The 19,039-nt window shown below is 37.7% G+C and overlaps 1 protein-coding gene across 1 annotated transcript; it reads left to right on the plus strand.

Annotated features, from left to right (window-relative positions):
* Nucleotides 1-373: 373 nt before the first annotated feature.
* LOC5577915 (tRNA-splicing ligase RtcB homolog) lies at nt 374-3,056 on the plus strand. The gene is made up of 2 exons (XM_001656651.2): nt 374-800; nt 1,666-3,056. The coding sequence occupies exons 1-2, from the start codon at nt 556-558 to the stop codon at nt 2,939-2,941; spliced, it is 1,521 nt and encodes a 506-aa protein (XP_001656701.1). The 5' UTR covers nt 374-555; the 3' UTR covers nt 2,942-3,056.
* Nucleotides 3,057-19,039: the final 15,983 nt, after the last annotated feature.

Consider the following 19,039-nt stretch of genomic DNA (forward strand, 5'->3'; position numbering starts at 1 on the left):
AAATTTGCCTATAGGTTATAAAATTCCACATTCTTTGTTAAATTTGTTGTGAAATTACGCGTATCGCAAGAATAATGGTTCAAAATTATTATGCCAATGGAAAATAATTCAATAATCGATCAATTATGATCTAATTTTCGGGTTGAAAAATTGAATTTTGGACGTAAACAAACTTGTTCAGTGACAATCCTCTCGTATTTCCCCAGCGAGCTCTATGATGGTAGCGCATTATAAATGCCTCTAAATTAAAATATGTTATTTTTATAAATTTGTAAAATTTACATTCGGCGAGTTAATTTCGGCAAGCATTCTACTTTTTATAGCATTGTTTATTTATTTTTCTTGTCTTTGGCCAGTCTACCGCATATTTTATGTTTATTACCGCCAAGCCGCACGCAAGTAAACATCATTGTGTCAAAAGTTCTCAAAGAATTTCCCAACTTTAGATCATTTGCGATTTTTTCTTAAAATATCAGTGAAAATACGCTACTTTTAATCCCTTTCGATCCTAGCGAGTGCAGTTTCAATTGACCGCGTACCAATAAAACTGGAAAAATGGTCGTCCGCGAGTACAACGAGGAGCTGAAGTACATCGAGAAGATTTCTCCGAACAGCTACCTCATCAAAAAGGGATTCCAGCCGAACATGAATGTGGAAGGAATCTTCTACGCCAACAGCAAGCTGGAACGGTTGATGTTCGACGAGCTGCGGAACTCTTGCCGGCCGGGGATGACCGGCGGATTTCTACCGGGAGTCAAGCAGATTGCCAATGTGGCCGCCCTGCCCGGAATTGTGGGCCGGTGAGTAATTATGTTTGCAGGGCTGGTAGCAGATCTCATTTTAGAAACGGTCATTATTTTAATGCAACCCTTTAAAAAAAACAATATTCTCTATGGAAGGTTTCTTAATCATATATTTTTACCAAAATTGTCTCAAAAGCCATTATTTTCCTTTTTCTTGCAGTCTGATTTTAAAATACCTAATCAGGAATTTTCACAGAAATTACTCTGATTATTTGTTAAAATACTGTTCTAGGCAGGGACGAAAAAAATCATGCTCACTATACTCAATTCACCGACATTTATGCCACCATCATGATTGCACCAATGAAGATGGCACAAAAGTAGATGAAAAAACAAACAACGATGCCCGTACGTCGCTGGTGTTTTTGATCATCAGAAGCAGAAGAGTATCAGTTTTAGAAAATTGATTATCATTGAGGTTCATACTAATTAAAAAATATGCTGCTTTACGGGTAATGAACGATCCGATGCACGGAATCGATGATGTTGACGCGTCTTTACTGTGCTTTGTGCAAAAATTACAACTTCCCGAAGCGGAATGTAAAAAAGTCAAGCTGTCCAGAATGAACATCATTTTTTGCTTCCGATGATCATAAAGCGGTTGAGTATCAGCAGGGTAAAAGGAAACTGACAATCTTGCGGCAAGCGCTTTGCCAATCTTTGTTGTGTTGTCAAGGCGAGGATAAAAACAAATAAAAATCAACGAAGATTCTACCCAGCAAGTATCAATGTAGGCGAGGGTAGATTGAGTATTTTCGTCCCTGGTTCTAGGCATCCTTTAGAATTGTTTCACCTATGTGTTGATTTTTACTCTAGCAGATTTCCAAACACGCCTGATGATGCAACTTCTTCTTAATTTTAGGTCGGTCGGGCTACCGGACATCCATTCGGGTTATGGGTTTGCCATCGGAAACATGGCAGCGTTCGACATGAGCAATCCGGTGTCGATCGTTTCTCCGGGAGGAGTCGGATTCGATATCAACTGCGGCGTCCGACTGTTGCGTACGAATCTTTTCGAAAAGGACGTTAAACCGGTCCAGGAACAGTTGGCCCAGAGCTTGTTCGATCACATTCCCGTTGGCGTGGGATCGAAGGGAATCATTCCGATGAATGCTCACGATCTGGAGGAAGCGCTGGAGATGGGCATGGATTGGTCTTTGCGAGAGGGTTACGTTTGGGCCGAAGATAAGGAACACTGCGAAGAGTACGGAAGGATGCTGAACGCTGATCCGAGCAAAGTCAGTATGCGGGCCAAGAAGCGAGGTTTACCACAGTTGGGAACGTTGGGCGCAGGAAATCACTATGCCGAGATCCAGGTCGTGGAGGAGATCTACGACAAGTTTGCCGCCAGTAAGATGGGAATTGAAGAGCTGGGCCAAATTTGTGTGATGATTCACTCGGGAAGTCGTGGATTTGGTCATCAGGTCGCAACGGACGCTTTGGTGGAGATGGAGAAGGCCATGAAGAGAGACAAGATTGAGACCAACGATCGACAGTTGGCATGTGCCCGAATCAACTCTGTTGAAGGGCAAAACTACCTCAAAGCTATGGCTGCGGCGGCAAACTTCGCATGGGTAAACCGTAGTTCCATGACATTCCTGACCCGTCAGGCGTTTGCCAAGCAGTTCAACACCACTCCTGACGATTTGGATATGCATGTGATTTACGACGTGTCGCACAACGTGGCCAAGATGGAGGAACACATGGTAGATGGACGTCCCAAACAACTGCTGGTTCATCGCAAGGGATCAACTCGAGCTCTACCGCCTCATCACCCGTTGATTCCAGTCGATTATCAACTGACCGGTCAGCCCGTTCTGATTGGAGGTTCAATGGGTACGTGCAGCTTTGTCCTGACCGGTACCGAGAAAGGAATGGCCGCAACTTTCGGATCCACCTGTCACGGAGCAGGGCGCAGTTTATCTCGGGCCAAGTCGCGTCGTAATTTGGACTACAAGGATGTGCTGAGGGATTTGGAAGCGAAGGGAATCGCCATTCGCGTTGCATCGCCGAAGCTCGTACAGGAAGAAGCACCGGATTCGTACAAGGATGTAAGGGATGTGGTGCAGACTTGTCATGATGTGGGCATCAGTGCCAAAGCCATCAAATTGAGACCGATTGCCGTAATCAAGGGATAAAGATAAGGAAAGTTCTCGATTTTGTGTACGGTTGGAATGCATTTTCAATATGAGTGAATATTTAAGGTAATGTAACCAAATAATGACATTCTTATAATATATGGAACAAAAAATATATGTTATTCATTTTCTACAGAGAAAACCACTTATCAGAAACTAATCCAGGATTCCCCTTCATATTGCTCAACAATTTATTTCGCACTTTAACCCAAATTAGACTACATGTCATAGTAGTTGTACAGTACTGAAAAAGTGTAAAAAAGTGCATGTTTGCTTTATAATAACTCGACTACATTGTACCGTAATCCGGGGTATCTTTGATCAGCGGGGTAACATTGATCGGAAGGACTCATCTTGTGATTTCCAAAGCATGAATTACGCTTATTCTTCTTATATTTTAAAGCTTATGAATATTAAGACGTTTGTGAAAATTGCATTTACTTCATGCGTAAATTTAACAACTTTTTGAAACAACGATTTCAATGGTTAAGGATGACACTAGTGAAGATTTATGTCACACATAAGTTGTGTAAGCAGTATGAGCAAGGAAAATGTGATTCTTACTAAAAATGGCATCGCCAATAACGATTCCGTTGTCAAAACTATCATAAGAATGTTCAATTAGGCAACATTAACGAAGTACTGTTAAGAATGTATAATTTCCTTAGGAAATTGCCTATCTTTAGGCGTATTCCGCGGTTCGAGGTGTTTTTAATTTTAAAATAACAAAAAGTAAATGACCTCTATGCGTTTGGCCATCATATTTGGCTTCAGAAGCCATGATTCAAGCATGAAACGACATTTTCAATGTTACCGAACGTTGTTTACATAAGTAATCAATGTTACTCCATATCAGCTAAATCAAAAAAATAAAACTTAAAACATTTTTATAAACATGCTTGAATCTTTCAAGAAACAAAATACAGTGTATGGTCACGAGCTATTGGTGGAAGTACTTGTTTTAAAAATATAAAACTTGCAACATTCGCATTTTCAATTGAAATATTTACGAAACATCCATAAAACTGATCAATGTTACCCCGGATTACGGTACCTTGATGGCTACAGCGTAGCTTCACGCCATTGCCGGGCATATTGTAGAGCTGCATCTTCGTCGGTCTTGGGCGATATTTCTTGGGCGGGTCCTCTTCCATTGCGTACCTCTACCTAATTCCCTGCTGAATGTTATTCTCGCAATTCTTTCTTCCGACATTCGCACTAAGTGACGAGTCCACTGAAGTCTGCCGTATTTTACACGCCTAATTATATTCTCATCTTTATACACTCGATATAAGTTGTGATGCCTCCAGTGTTTCCTCCATAGATTTTATTTTTTATCTTTATTAACGAGATTTTTAACCCTGGGCTAGTTCATCTCGGGACCAACGGCTTTACTTCCCTTTCGAAGGAAGTCGTCACTTTTTGTCATAAGTGACTATCTCGGGAATGGGATTCGATCCCAAGTTCTCGGCGTGAGAGGCATGTGGTCTAACCACTACACTAGGTCCATCCCCATCCCCTCTAGATTCACCCAGTAACTTTTTTACTGGGGTTTCTCCGGGAATTTCTCCAAGAATTCATCAGTGAACTTTTCCAGGAATTATTGCAGATATAACTTTAAGGACTCCTCCAGAAATTCATCCAAAGGGTCTTCAATCGATTTCTCTTCATATTTCTCCAAATTTTCTTTCAGAGACTCCTCTAAGAATTCCGGCAGGATAATCTCTGCAGGGATTTTTACAGAGATTTGTTTAGCTTATTATTTCAGACCATTTGACCATAAGGTCTTTCAGGTATTACAGAGATGTCTTCAAGGCTTTCTTCAAGTTACACTAGTATAACTTCTTCAGGGATTACTTCAGTTATTTCTCCGGTAGTACTTCCTCTGTTACTTTTCTTGAGATTGATCTAGGAGTTATTCCTAAGATTTCCTCCAGGTATCGCTTCAGGAATTTTATCAGGAATCTCAATTCATTAGCAATTTATCTAGGGATTCTGTAAGAAATAACTTCATGAATTCCTTCATGGATTCCTCAAGAGTTTCTTTCAGAAATTCTCCCAGGGACAGCTCCAGGAAAATTATTCTAAGGATTTTCCAGGTAATCCTCTAGGGATGTGCCTTTATATTTCTCCAGTGATTCGCTCTTGGCCTTCGAAAAATCCTCCGAGGGTTTCTCCATGAATTCCTCTAGAAATTTCAACAAAGATTCATGAATTTCTCCAGGGATTTCATAAAAAAATAGGAAAAAAAATAAGAATTTCTCCAGGGTTTCCTCCGCGAATTTTTTCAGAGATTCCTCCAGAAACTCCTTTTCCGAAGAAGTTTTTCGATAAATTCTTGGATTAGTTCCTGGAGCAATCGCTGGAGGAAACTCTAGAAAAAATCTAGAGTAATCCCTAGAGGAATCATCTGTTATTTTTTTGGAATAATCACTGGAGAAATTCTTGCAAGGTTCTATGGAGGGATTTCCGAGGAAATTTCTGGGGGAATTCCTGAAGAAATCCCTGGAACATCAATTATGCTTTTCGGCTAGAGATTTTTCTGGTGAAATCCTTAAAGAAATCCCTGAAGAAAAATGTGGTTTCTTTTTTTTTCTTAGAGAAGTCTCTGGAGAAAAATCCTGTAGGAATCGCTGACGGATTATCTAAATTATGGAGGCATCTCTGGTGAAATCCCTGGAGAATCCTTGGAGGTATCCTAGGAATAATCACTGTAAAGATTTTGCTGGTGGCATGAAAAACCCCTGTATATTTTTATAATGAAATCACTGGAAAAATTCTTGAAAGAATTTATGGAAATATTTCTGGAAAAATCTCAAGAGAAATCCATAAAGAGATTTCCCAAAAGGGATAGTACACAAATTATGTCGTGACATAATTTGCGCACGATCCCAAAGGAATTTATGTAGAAATTTTACTGGAGGAATTTATGTACAAATTTTCCTAATGTAATCCTTGGAAAAATTCTTAGGATAATTTTTGATGAAATTCCTGCAGGAATTCATGGGACAATCTCTGGAGAAATGTCAAGAAAAACTCTTGGAGATCCAGAACGAATCCCTTAAGAAATTCCTGGCAAGTCCCTAGAAGATTATCTGTAGAAATCCATGTAGAAAGTCATATGCTGTTTTTTCTTAAGGAATCCCTTGCGGAATTTGTGAGTTGTAGAAAACCTGGAGGAGTTTCTTGGTAGAGTTCCTGTAGTAAACCCGGAAAAAATCTCCAGAATAATCCCTGGACGAATCTCGAGTGGACTACTTGTATGTATCCGTGGAGGGAATCCTTGGAGGGAATTCTGGGGAAATATCTAGAGTAATCCTTGAAGAGATTATCCAAGTATACCTATTGGAGGAATTCTTGGAGAACGCCTTGAAAATATCTTTGCAAGAATCGTTGTAGAGATTTCCCAGAGGAGAAATGAAGGGATATCAGAAGAAATCCCTTAAAAATCCCAAGAGAAATTCCGGAGTATTTCTGGAAGAATTCCTGAAACAGATACTGAAAATGTCCTGGTAATTCCTTGATTTACTGGAAGAATCTACGAAGGAATCACTATAGACATTTCTGCAGGAATCGTCAGAGGAATCCCTGAAGGAACTTCTGGATTAAGGCGAAGTAGGCCGTCATTGATGTTTGTACGCGTCGTTGATGATTGTTGCTAATTCATCTCACGATTTCGAATCAAAGAAAATCAGTTGGTTTTGCACTGATACAGCTGAAAAAGTATCAGCATACTTTATGCATGTTAGCGCGTACGATGATACTTTTTCAATTCAATATAAACATTCAAGGCTGAGTTTTATCACTTTGAAGTGCAAGCTGAAAAGTAATCATTGTTGCCAAAACGAATGACGGGCTACTTAGCCTTAATATCTGAAGCTGTTACTGGAGCCCTACCAGAACCGGCCTAAAATGTCCCATGGCGAACAAAAGTTCTTCCTGAAGGAATCTCTGATAAAAACCCTTATGGAATCCCTGAGTAATTCGCCATAAGGATCACGGTAGAGATTACCTTGGATGATATTTTAGTACCGTACACCCCCGTTAATTTGAACGGTACCTCATGCAAACCATCGGGGTTAATTTTTAATTTGAACATCTAGTCACCCTAGAAGCGTGTTTCTGGTTACCTCTTTCACTGTTTTGTTTTGATTCTGCGTTCCGTTCCACAGCGTTTCATTTCACTTTACTTCGTTCCATGAGCTAAACACGCTAACATGAAAGTACCCATTAATGGGTAAAATAGTACCCATTTTCAAGAAAAGTGGTTTAACTCATTAAAAGAGTAAAGTCGATTTACTCATTAGGGGCCATCCATAAATGACGTAGCAATTTTTCCACTGATTTTTTACACCCCCTCCCCCCTCGTAGCATTTTGTCACAAATGGTGATACCTCCCTGGAAAATACGTAGCATATCAAGCCACCCCCCGATCATCACATCCGTCATGTTTATTTGGCAAACATGCCTCTTCATGTGAATCAACATGCTTACCAATCTGGAAAGTCCACTGTGACTCTCTTACACAAAGTTGTATACGATATCGAGAAAGCATTCGCTCAGAAGCAATCCTGCTTGGGTGTTTTCTTAGATATTGAGGGTGCCTTTGATAACGTGTCTTTCGATGCCATATTGGAAGCCGCACGAAACCATGGGCTACCTACAATGATTACCAATTGGATTCATCAAATGCTCAAAAACCGACATCTCTTCTCGACATTGCGTCAAGCAGCGATTCGAAAATTGAGTGTTTGCGGATGCCCCCAAGGGGGAGTCTTATCACCACTTTTGTGGAATCTCGTAGCAGATACGCTATTGAGGCAACTCAATAATTGCGGTTTTCCAACTTATGGATTTGCCGACGACTATCTATCTTTGATAGTTGGTATGTGCATAAGCACCCTATTCGACCTGATGCAAAGTGCTCTTCAAGTAGTCGAGTGTTGGTGTCGCCAATATGGCCTTTCGGTTAACCCGAATAAAACATCTATTGTTCTTTTTACGGAAAGACGAAACCGCGATGGAATTCGACCTTTACGTCTTTTTGGCACTGAGATTAATGTGACTGATCAAGTAAAGTATTTCGGAGTCATTCTAGATTCCAAACTTTCATGGACACCTCACATTGATTTCAGAGTCAAAAAAGCTTGCATGGCCTTCGATCAATGCCGGCGAACCTTTGGTAAAACTTGGGGCCTCAAACCCAAATATATCAAATGGATTTACACAACAGTTGTTCGACCAATATTGGCATATGGATGTCTTGTGTGGTGGCAAAAGGGTGAAGTGAGAATAATCCAGTCAAAATTGGGCCATCTCCAAAGGATGTGCTTGATGGCGATGTCTGGTGCGTTCTCTACAACTCCCACAGCAGCGCTCGAGGCCCTTTTCGACGTTGCGCCACTACACATACATCTTAAACAAGAAGCACTTTCTTGCTCTTACCGTTTATGGGTACTGGATCTACTGGAGAAAAATCCAGTGAATCGTAGATCTACACACACTTCGTTGTTTCCACTTTTGGTGAATTGGGACAAAATTGTCCTTGCTCCAAGTGATCTCACAATTGCTTGTCACTTTCCTTACAGGACATTTACCACACAATTCCCTTCACGGGAAGAGTGGACGTCTGGCCCTTGGAAAGAAGTATATCTAACAATATAGTATGTTACACTGATGGCTCCCTTCTTGAAGGTAGAGCTGGTGCAGGAGTATACTCCCGTGAGCTAAGGCTGAATCAGTTTTACTCACTTGGTAGAAACTGCACCGTTTTTCAGGCGGAAATATTTGCTCTTTTGTGTGGAGTGCAATCAGCACTTCAACAGCGCGTAATGGGTAAAGTCATATACTTCTGTTTAGATAGTCAGGCTGCTATAAAAGCTCTTGCTTCGACCAACTCAAGGTCGAAGCTTGTTATCGCATGTCGAACTCAAATTGAGGAACTGAATTCAGTCAACTCTGTAAACCTTGTATGGGTACCTGGCCATTCTTCCATCGCTGGAAATGAATTGGCTGATGAGCTAGCTCGCGATGGAGCATCACATGACTTCATTGGCCCTGAGCCGGCTATTCCAATTTCCAAGTGCTGGGTGAAGCTTCAGATAAACTCTTGGGCGGCAACTCAGCACAAGCAATATTGGAATAGTTTGGAGTCATGTCGTCAAACAAAATTGTACATTACTGAGCCATCTCCAAGGGTGGCGAAGTATTTAACAAATCTGTCAAAGCAGAATTGCAGTCTCTTGGTCAGAGCGTTGACAGGCCACTGCCGACTCAACTATCACATGGCAAATATTCAGCGTGCTGACTCATTTGTGTGTGATAGTTGTGACTCCGATTATGGAACTTCGTATCACCTGATATGTAACTGTCCAGTTTTTTCGCAAATGCGATTCCAATTACTTGGTAAACACTTATTAAGTGAAACTGAATTCAGAAGCCTGAATCTTCAGGATATTCTGTTATTCTTAACCCGCTGTGGTAATGAGCTATAGGCTCTCTTTACGCTCATGCGTTTTGCAGTGTCCTTTTTAGGGCGCTGTTCGAACCCATTGTGGTATGAAGCTACATGCTCTCATTTCGCTTATGCGAGCTTCCCTCTTCAAGGGACCCCACTCCTATTTGCTCCCATCTTTCCCTTCCCTTTCCTCTCCCATCGGGTAGATGATGAAATAGGCTCAAATATGGCGATGGCACAAATCTCCCAACTGGTGGGGAACGTGCCTTTGGAGCCGGCCTTCTGATACCTGATACCTGATAGTCACAAATGGTGATACCTCCCTGGAAAATACGTAGCATATCAAGCCGTCCCCCCCCCTAAATTTTTTAATTTGTTTTCCTCAGCGATTGGGCTAAAATGAAAAATTAAAATCCAGAAATTTCTACACAAATATTGAGATTAATTGATGTTAAACACTGAAACATCAGGATAATCTGACGAATGATAGTTTGATATACCGTAACGATGAAAAATCCTTTGGCAAATAGTTTAAACAAGAATATTTCCTGTTTAAGTTACATAATTTTGAATCCCAGTAATTTAATTTGTAGTACTTTTGCTGTTGTTAAAACTTAAACAATTTACAGCATAACTTGTATAAAAAATGAAAATCAGCATTTTTTAAATTGTTCGTGGTTGAGAAACAGATTTCAGTGAATATGATCAACAAAATAATTTAATTTGTAATGGATCTTCGTCATTATTCTCTAAATTCAAATCCATTCAGGAAACAGAGGCCAGATAGAGAAAAAATAACAATTGTTATATTTGGAATGTTTCAAAAATTAGCGATTTTTATGCAAACGCCTTTATTAATAGTTCAGCTAAAATTTATCATCGTTCCCCATACTGAAATATTCTTACTTAACTCATAACGAAACAATGAAATAATAAAAATGCTCTTTCGTTGAATTACCGAGTGATTTAGAAATCTGAACGATAGGACAATTTTGATACAACTCAAATTTGATGTCCTTATTATTATTATCCAGGCTGTTCCATCAAGAGCATTGATATATCAAAACAAATCGACACGGAGAAATATTTTTACCTAATTTTAGAGTTTACTTTACCCAAAATTAAGTATATCGATTATAGTTTCAACCCAAAATCTCTCGGTTTTCTCTTTCTCCCACACGAATGTTGTCAAAAATAGAGAGAGCTGCATCTACCCAATGGGGGTACTTTGGCCCAATAAGCCAAATTTGGGTAAATGCAACTTTTCTTATGTTTGGGTGGAAAGAACTCAATTTTGCGTTAAATCTACCCAAAATTGAGTATATTTTTCTAATGGAATTAGAGCCAAACTACCTAGTGGGGACCTTGGAAATTTAGCCAAAATTGAGTTATTGGGCTCAACTACGGAATTGCGTTGAAACAACCCAAAATTGAGTTGAATTCCGTCTCCGTGGATGATTTGATGAGTGGAGATTTCCTGCAACATTTAAAGCACTGAATAAAATTCTTATTTTATGAGCGATGGTGAATTTTGAGGTTATGGCAATGGTTTTGGATTAAAAATTTTCATATGATAAAGAAAAACAACAAAACAGGGCGAAATAAAATACAAAGTACATTTATTTCAAAGTTTAAAAAATGAATTCCAACACGTATGCGATCATCTAGCAGACAACCCAAGCTCTAACGAAATCGCTGCAGTCGGCAATGCACTACGCTGATCCGGTCATCCACAAATCTACAACCAGAAAACCGATTATCAATAGACCCATTTACGGGAAAGTAACTGCAGATTCTACTTACGTGTCGGAAATAGTATGAGCAATCTTTTCGTCCATAAGAATACATCGAACAATTTAAAAAACCACCAACTTTTCACTAACACCGAGCGTTAAAAACTTTCTGAAATTGAAAAATGGCGATGTTGATTTGCAAACTATCATGTGCACTAGGGTGCGGCTTATTTTTCAAAAGTTCTCAAAACCAAAAATTTGTGTGCTCTACTGAATTTAAATCACATTAAAAGAGAAACCTCGAAATCTGAGCCAAACATATTTACATTTAGAGGTGGCGCAAGCGTCTTGAAGGTGAATTTTCAAGTTATAAAAAATTACCTACAGTGAAGTAAACATAACTTTGTTATTTTCCAACCAATTTCAAATCTTTTAGCATCATTATCTTCAAAATTAAATTTATGAAAACTTTGTAGAACATCAAATTTGTCTAAAATCAAAACTAGTCATAGTTTAAAATACGGTTGAGTAATCATGAAGTTATGGTCAAACAAAGTTGAAATTTTTAGCAAAATGAGGAAAAGTTTGGAATAAATTACTTTTAACTAAAACTTGTTTAGATTTTATACAAATTTGATGTTCTACAAAGTTTTTGTAAATTTAATTTTGAAGGTATTGATGCTAAAAGTTTTAAAATCGCTTGAAAAATAACAAAGTTATGTTTACTTCACTGAAGGTTATTTTTTATAACTTGAAAATTCACCTTCAAGGCGCTTGCGTCACCCCTAAATGTTAATATTTTATGGCTCAGATTTTGAGGATTCTCTTTCCATGTGATTTGAATTCAGTAGAGCACACGAATTTTTGGGTTTGAGAACTTTTGAAAAATAAGCCGCACCCTAATGTGCACTCACATTCTAACTTGTCACCCTTTTTGTATATTGGGTATATTATTCCCTCCTTCCACTCCGCCGGTAGCTGTTCTGTATCCCAGATCCTGGCTATCAATCGGTGCCGACAAGTGGCCAACCTGTCCGGGCCCATTTTAATAAGTTCCGCTCCAATACCATCCTTTCCAGCTGGTTTGTTGTTTTGAGCTGTTTGATAGCATCTTTAACTTCACCTATTGTGGGAGTTGGCACGTCTCCTTCATCCGCCGTACTGATGAAGCCATTCCTCCTGCTATCTTGATCTTCCTCCTCTGCGCCGTTTAGGTGTTCATCGTAGTGCTGCTTCCACCTTTCAATTACCTCAAGTTCGTCCGTCAAGATACCTCCATCCTTATCCCTCATATTTGATATAGATTGTACTGTTAACAGAACAGCGAACAATGTATTACTAAAAATTTTGTAAATATATTTCAACAACTTCAGAAACATGAGAAAATAATTCAAAAAGTAAATAGTGAACCAAAACTGTTGCAATGATCGCATAGCAGCCAGGAGATAATAGATTTCTTGATACAAAACAATGGACCAATGCACGAGTTTATTTTTTGACGTTTTAACGGTGCCATGTTATATATGTGACCATGGCAATTTATTCGGCACCACTCAAACGTCAAATTAGTGAACTCGTGCATACAGTATTGGACAAAACATTTGCAACTTTTTGATTTTCCATACAAAATGACCAACTTTGGTAAACTAGATATGAGTTATTTATGAATCGATTCGAATGAAATTTTCACAAAATATCAGATATAACTTGAATTTTAACAAACATTTTTGAATAATTTTTCCAATAACGAGTTTATAAGTGATAATGGTTTAACTTAAGTGTAATTTTTGACGAAAAATTCAAAACTATCTATCTCAAAATCTGAATAGCCAAAAACTGTCTTCAGCAAACTTGTTCATCTCGTTAAAATCTACAACTTTGCTCAAAATACCATGAAGCTATTCCTTCAATATATTTAGTTATGTCATTTATGAAAAAACGTCAAAACATTCACATTAGCCAAATCGTTACTGCTTTTAAACTTATGATTGGAAAAATCATTCAAACATATATGTTAAAATTCATGTTATGTTTGATGTTCTGCCAAAATTTTATTCAAATCGGTCCATAAATCACTGAGATATAGCTTACCAAAATTGGTCATATTGTATGGAAAATCGAAAAAGTTGCAAATGTTTTGTCTAATACTGTACGTCCATTGATACATATACACTGAGGCAAAAATACTTAGGTTTTCCAAAAATCATGACTTATGAACCAGCCAAATTATGGTTTCATTGAACGCTTAACCATTTCGAATATGGGATCATAAGTTTCATAAGTGAGAGCTTTGAATTATTTAAAAACCATCACTCGAAATATTTTTTCTAGCAATCGCTAGAGGAACTGCCCCGCTAGCGATCTTGGGCTTGGGTACAAGTTAATCGAAAGCGTTTCACATGTTGTCAAAACATGTGATTTTTTGAGCACGCCTAAAATGAAAGGCAAGCTTCATTATTAATTGGTAAATTTAATTATGCAATTTTCATTGAATTGGTTACAGATTTTCATTGGTTGACTTATGAAATTTAGTAATGAAATTTTTCACCAAAATCATAAGTAAAACTTAAGAATTTAAACAACAATCGTTGTGGCGCCAGATCATAATTATTACCTAAGAAATTATTAAGTTTTTTTTGCCTCAGTGTATGATAGATATTGCATGCCTCTTTCATGAATGAAAAAGTCGGAAACTTTCTTTTTGGGATATTTTGATTGAAGCATTACGATTGATAATTACACCATTGTAATTTGACCAATTTTCGATATATGAACAATCAATATAAATGTTTAAATTTCACATCAATGGGCGATTCCAGGTCTCAAGGAGGCCAAAGTCAAAAATGATTTCAAAAACCATATTTTGCCTACATTTATTTTAAATGTGCTGCAAAACACATTCATACTATCAAATTTTCATTTTTGACTATGATTAGGGGACGGGTATGGTGTAGTCTAACCACTAACGCCTCTTATAGTGACGACTTCCTTTGAAAAGGAACAAAGCCGTTGGTCCCGAGATGAACGAGCCCAGGGCTAAAAATCTCGTTAATAAAAGACAGAAACAGTGCGCATCGTACCCTCGTGCTGTGCGTACACGAATTCTCTCTGCTCTTGGAAGTTTTCTTAAAAACTACCTAAAGCAATAAATCAGTACTTTTCAGTGCTACATAAACAGTACTTTTCAGTGCTAAAATTCAAAACGGTACTTTTCAGTGCTACTAAAACAGTACTTTTCAGTACTATTTTTTCTACTATTGATCCCTTTACGATCCTTGTTTGGACCCGGGCCTTCGATTTTTCGTTGGACCCGTTGGCGAAAGCTAGCGGTGGTAATCCTTCTTGGACACCGTCTTGGGAAAAAACCTCTCGAAGGTCACGTCTTCTTTCGTTTATTAACTAAACATGGTATCAACAACTAACAAAAGGAAGGGTGAATCTGTGAATTCACTACTTCCTTCCAAAAAGTGGGTTTTAAAACTGTCACTACACGTGACAAGAATGGAAGAGAGGACGTTTCTCCGGAATGCGAACTTTCTTCCAAGGGTGAAATGAATAATTGTATCGAAATGAGCAATCAGTTCGATGCTCTAGACAAATTTTCCGAACACCAAATCGAAGCAGCCTCTAGCCCAGGCTCTTTGATTCAAGTGAGGAAGCAAAGAGTGCCGCTTATCGTGGTCAGTTGTTCCGAATTTGGGGGATTTAGGCAGGAGATCTTGAACTCCATTAGGGGAATCAAGGTTTCCTTCCAAATCGCAAAGAAAGGAGACTGACGCGTTTTGCCGGAAACTCTTAAAGATCGTGAACTTCTTCTCAGACATCTTGAAGTGAAGAAGCACAATTTTTTTACTTATGACGACAAAACTGAACGTTTGTTCAAAGTTGTCTTGAAAGGTCTCTCAAGTGACTATAAGTCACCTGAAGAGATCAAAAATGGAATAAATGATTTACTTGGATTTTCCCCAGTTCAAGTAATCATTGTAAAAAAAGAGAACCCAATCTGGCATTGTTCGGAAAGGGCTTTCTCAAGAATATTATTTAGTTCACTTTAACAAAAAAGAACTAAATAATATTAAAGCTTTAGAAAAAGCAAAACTCATGTTCGATGTCCGTGTGACATGGGAACATTTCCAGAAACCTGGAGGAAATTACCAGAACCCCACTCAGTGCCGTCGGTGCCAAAAGTGGGGTCATGGTACAAAAAATTGTCGCATGGATGCTAAATGCATGATTTGCGGAGGTTCTTCTCACGCTAAGGACGTCTGTCCTGTGAAAGAAGATACCAGAAAGTTTGAATGCGACAATTACAAGGGCCCTCATAAAGCTAACTTTTGGGAATGCCCTTCACGCAAAAGGGTCATTGAGGCTCGTGCCGTGCAGATGAAAGATAATATACGTTACGATAACGATCGTTTCCGCAATTTGCCTGGTAGAGTATGACATGTCTGCCTCTGATTTTAATTTTCTAACTGAACAATTGAATCTAATGATTGATGCAATGTTCAAAGCCACCACTATGACTGAAGCAGTCCAAGTAGGTGTAAAATTTACAAATCAAATTGTTATTGGATTACGTTTTTCTAATGGATCCAAATAATAATTTAAATATTTTAAATTGGAATGCTCGTTCTCTGAATGGTAAAGAGGACGAGCTGTTTAATTTTCTTACGGTTAATAACGTGCATATAGCAGTTATTACCGAAACGTATTTAAAACCTGGATTTAAACTCAAAAGAGATCCTAGCTTTTTTGTTTATCGTAATGATCGACTTGATGGGGCATGTGGGGGAGTTGCAATCATCATTCATAGGCGTATAAAACATCAACTGTTTTCATCATTTGAAACTAAAGTTTTTGAAACTTCAGGTGTTTCTGTTGAAACAAAGTTTGGTAAATATACTTTCATAGCTGCCTATTTGCCTTTTCAATGCTCTGGACAACAAGTTAATTTGCTCCAAATTGACTTACGAAAATTGATTCGCAATAAGTCAATATTTTTTGTCATTGGTGACTTTAATGCCAAACATCGGTCATGGAATAATTCTCAAAGTAATTCCAACGGCAGAATTTTATTTGATGAGTGCTCTTCAGGATATTTCTCAATTCAATACCCTGATAGCCCTACATGTTTTTCCTCTTCTAGAAATCCATCTACGATTGACTTGGTCTTAACCGACTCTAGTCATCGTTGTAGCCAATTAGTTACTCATGCTGATTTTGATTCTGATCATGTCCATGTTACATTTCAAATATCCCAAGAAGCGATTCTCAATCCTATCAGCTCCACTTTTAATTATTTACGAGCCGACTGGAATATATATAAAACGTATGTTGACTCTAATCTTGATGTTAACATTTCTTTAGAAACTAAACTTGATATTGACAATGCTCTTGAAACTTTAACAAATTCCATTGTTGAAGCCAGAAGCATTGCAATTCCAAAATGTGAAGTAAAATTTGAATCCGTGATTATAGACGATGATCTTAAACTCTTGATCCGTCTTAAAAACGTGAGGAGAAGGCAATTTCAACGCACTCGCGATCCTGCTATGAAAATTATATGGCAGGATTTGCAGAAAGAAATCAAAAAGCGTTTTGCTCAATTAAGAAACAAAAATTTTGAAAATAATATTTCTCAATTGGACCCTGGCTCTAAGCCCTTTTGGAAATTATCTAAAATCTTGAAAAAACCTCAGAAGCCTATACCGGCATTGAAAGAGGAAAACAAATTATTACTAACTAATTGCGAAAAAGCTCAAAAACTTGCTATGCAGTTTGAAAGTGCGCACAATTTTAATTTAGGACTTACTAGTCCAATTGAAAATGAAGTTACTCAGGAGTTCGAAAATATTCTCAATCAAGAGAACGTTTTCGAAAATGCCTGGGAGACTGATTTGGAAGAAGTGAGAACTATTATTAAAAAATTCAAAAATATGAAAGCTCCTGGCGATGATGGAATTTTCTACATCCTCATCAAGAAACTTCCAGAAAGTAGCTTATCATTTCTAGTTGATATATTTAACAAATGTTTTCAATTAGCATATTTTCCTGACAAATGGAAAAATGCTAAGGTTGTTCCAATTTTAAAACCAGACAAAAATCCTGCAGAAGCTTCTAGTTATCGTCCAATCAGTTTGCTTTCCTCCATCAGTAAACTTTTTGAAAAGGTTATTTTGAACAGAATGATGGCCCACATCAACGAAAATTCAATTTTTGCCAATGAACAGTTCGGATTCCGCCATGGACATTCGACCACTCATCAACTTTTACGTGTAACAAATTTGATCCGTTCCAACAAATCTGAAGGCTATTCTACTGGTCTTGCTCTTCTAGACATAGAAAAAGCATTCGACAGTGTTTGGCATTAAGGTTTGATTGTAAAATTAAAAAACTTTAATTTTCCAACATACATTGTTAGAATAATTCAAAGTTATCTGTCAAATCGTACACTTCAGGTTAATTATCAGAACTCCAGATCTGAAAGACTTCCTGTAAGAGCTGGTGTTCCTCAAGGCAGCATTTTGGGACCAATATTATACAATATTTTCACATCTGACTTACCTGAGTTACCTCAGGGACGACAAAAATCTTTGTTTGCGGATGACACAGGCCTCTCCGCCAAAGGACGTAGTCTGCGTGTCATCTGTAGTCGATTGCAAAAAAGTTTGGATATTTTTTCTTCATACTTGCAAAAATGGAAGATTTCTCCTAATTTCTTCCAAAACTCAACTTATAATATTCCCACATAAACCAAAAGCTCTTTATTTGAAACCTTCAAGTAGACATGTTGTCACGATGAGAGGGATTCCAATAAATTGGTCAGATGCTGTTAAGTATCTAGGGCTCATGCTTGATAAGAATTTAACTTTCAAAAATCACATTGAGTGAATGCCCTGCCAAATGTAATAAATATGTAAAATGTCTTTATTCTCTTATTAATAGAAAATCAAAACTTTGTCTTAAGAACAAGCTTTTGATATTCAAACAAATTTTCAGGCCAGCCATGTTGTACCAATATGGACTAGCTGAAAAAATGATTAAGATTGTGTGATTCAAAATAATTTTCTCCTTCAAAAGCTTCGTTAATTATGACATAACGTCAATGTTCAACGGTTTCAAACCTTTGTTTTAGATTCGTTCATGGTTCAAGCAAACAATGCTCACTTAAACAATTTTCTTTTTTTTTTCAGTTCTGCACATTGGCACATTTGTTGAATGTGCGATGCACATTGTGCATGCTACAACTAGAAAACCTGCTTTTTTTCTTACTTATTTTTTTCTCGATTCAAATTAACACTGTTGCTTGAATTTGCATACGATAGGAAAAAGTATCAGTTAATTAACGTTTATTTCATGAAATAAAATTGAGAACCACTTCGGGACAAAACCATTTTTTTTAAACTTGTTAAATTTTCAAAGTAGTTAATCTCAAAACCATGATTTTCGAGTATCTAGTTGTAGCATTAAGGGGACGATATTTATTTATTTATTTATTTCGTCAACCGACGTAGACTAGTACATTTTACATAGGGGGAGATCCCCCAGTGCCGGACAGCACCCAATACCGGACAAAGTCGAAACATTGAGAAGTCACGGTCCAATCAAGATGGTGTATTAGTAGAAAAGAAAGCTATTATGTAGACTAATGTTTGCGTAGAATAACACATCCTTCAAATATGCACGCCTTTTTAAAAAAGTAGAAAAGTTTGAAAATCTTTAAAAAATTGACGTATTCTCTTAATTTTGAACCTATTTAGTAATTATTTTGAATATGAAAAAATACTTTGGATCACGCAAGCATGATCGAACGTAATCCTTATTTGATAGCATGAATGTATTTTGTACCATAATTGAACTAAATATGGACAAATTACAATTTTCGTTAAGCACCTCCTGTCCCTCAGT

Source organism: Aedes aegypti, chromosome 2 (assembly GCF_002204515.2).
Source record: "Aedes aegypti strain LVP_AGWG chromosome 2, AaegL5.0 Primary Assembly, whole genome shotgun sequence".
Classification (NCBI taxonomy): domain Eukaryota; kingdom Metazoa; phylum Arthropoda; class Insecta; order Diptera; family Culicidae; genus Aedes; species Aedes aegypti.

What these genes read in the sequence shown, in the direction of transcription:
- LOC5577915 (XM_001656651.2), top strand. Translation starts at nt 556, where the DNA reads ATGGTCGTCCGCGAGTACAACGAGGAGCTGAAGTACATCGAGAAGATT. An exon ending in CTGCCCGGAATTGTGGGCCG is followed by an intron (nt 801 to 1,665) that starts GTGAGTAATTAT and finishes TCTTAATTTTAG; the next exon opens with GTCGGTCGGGCTACCGGACA.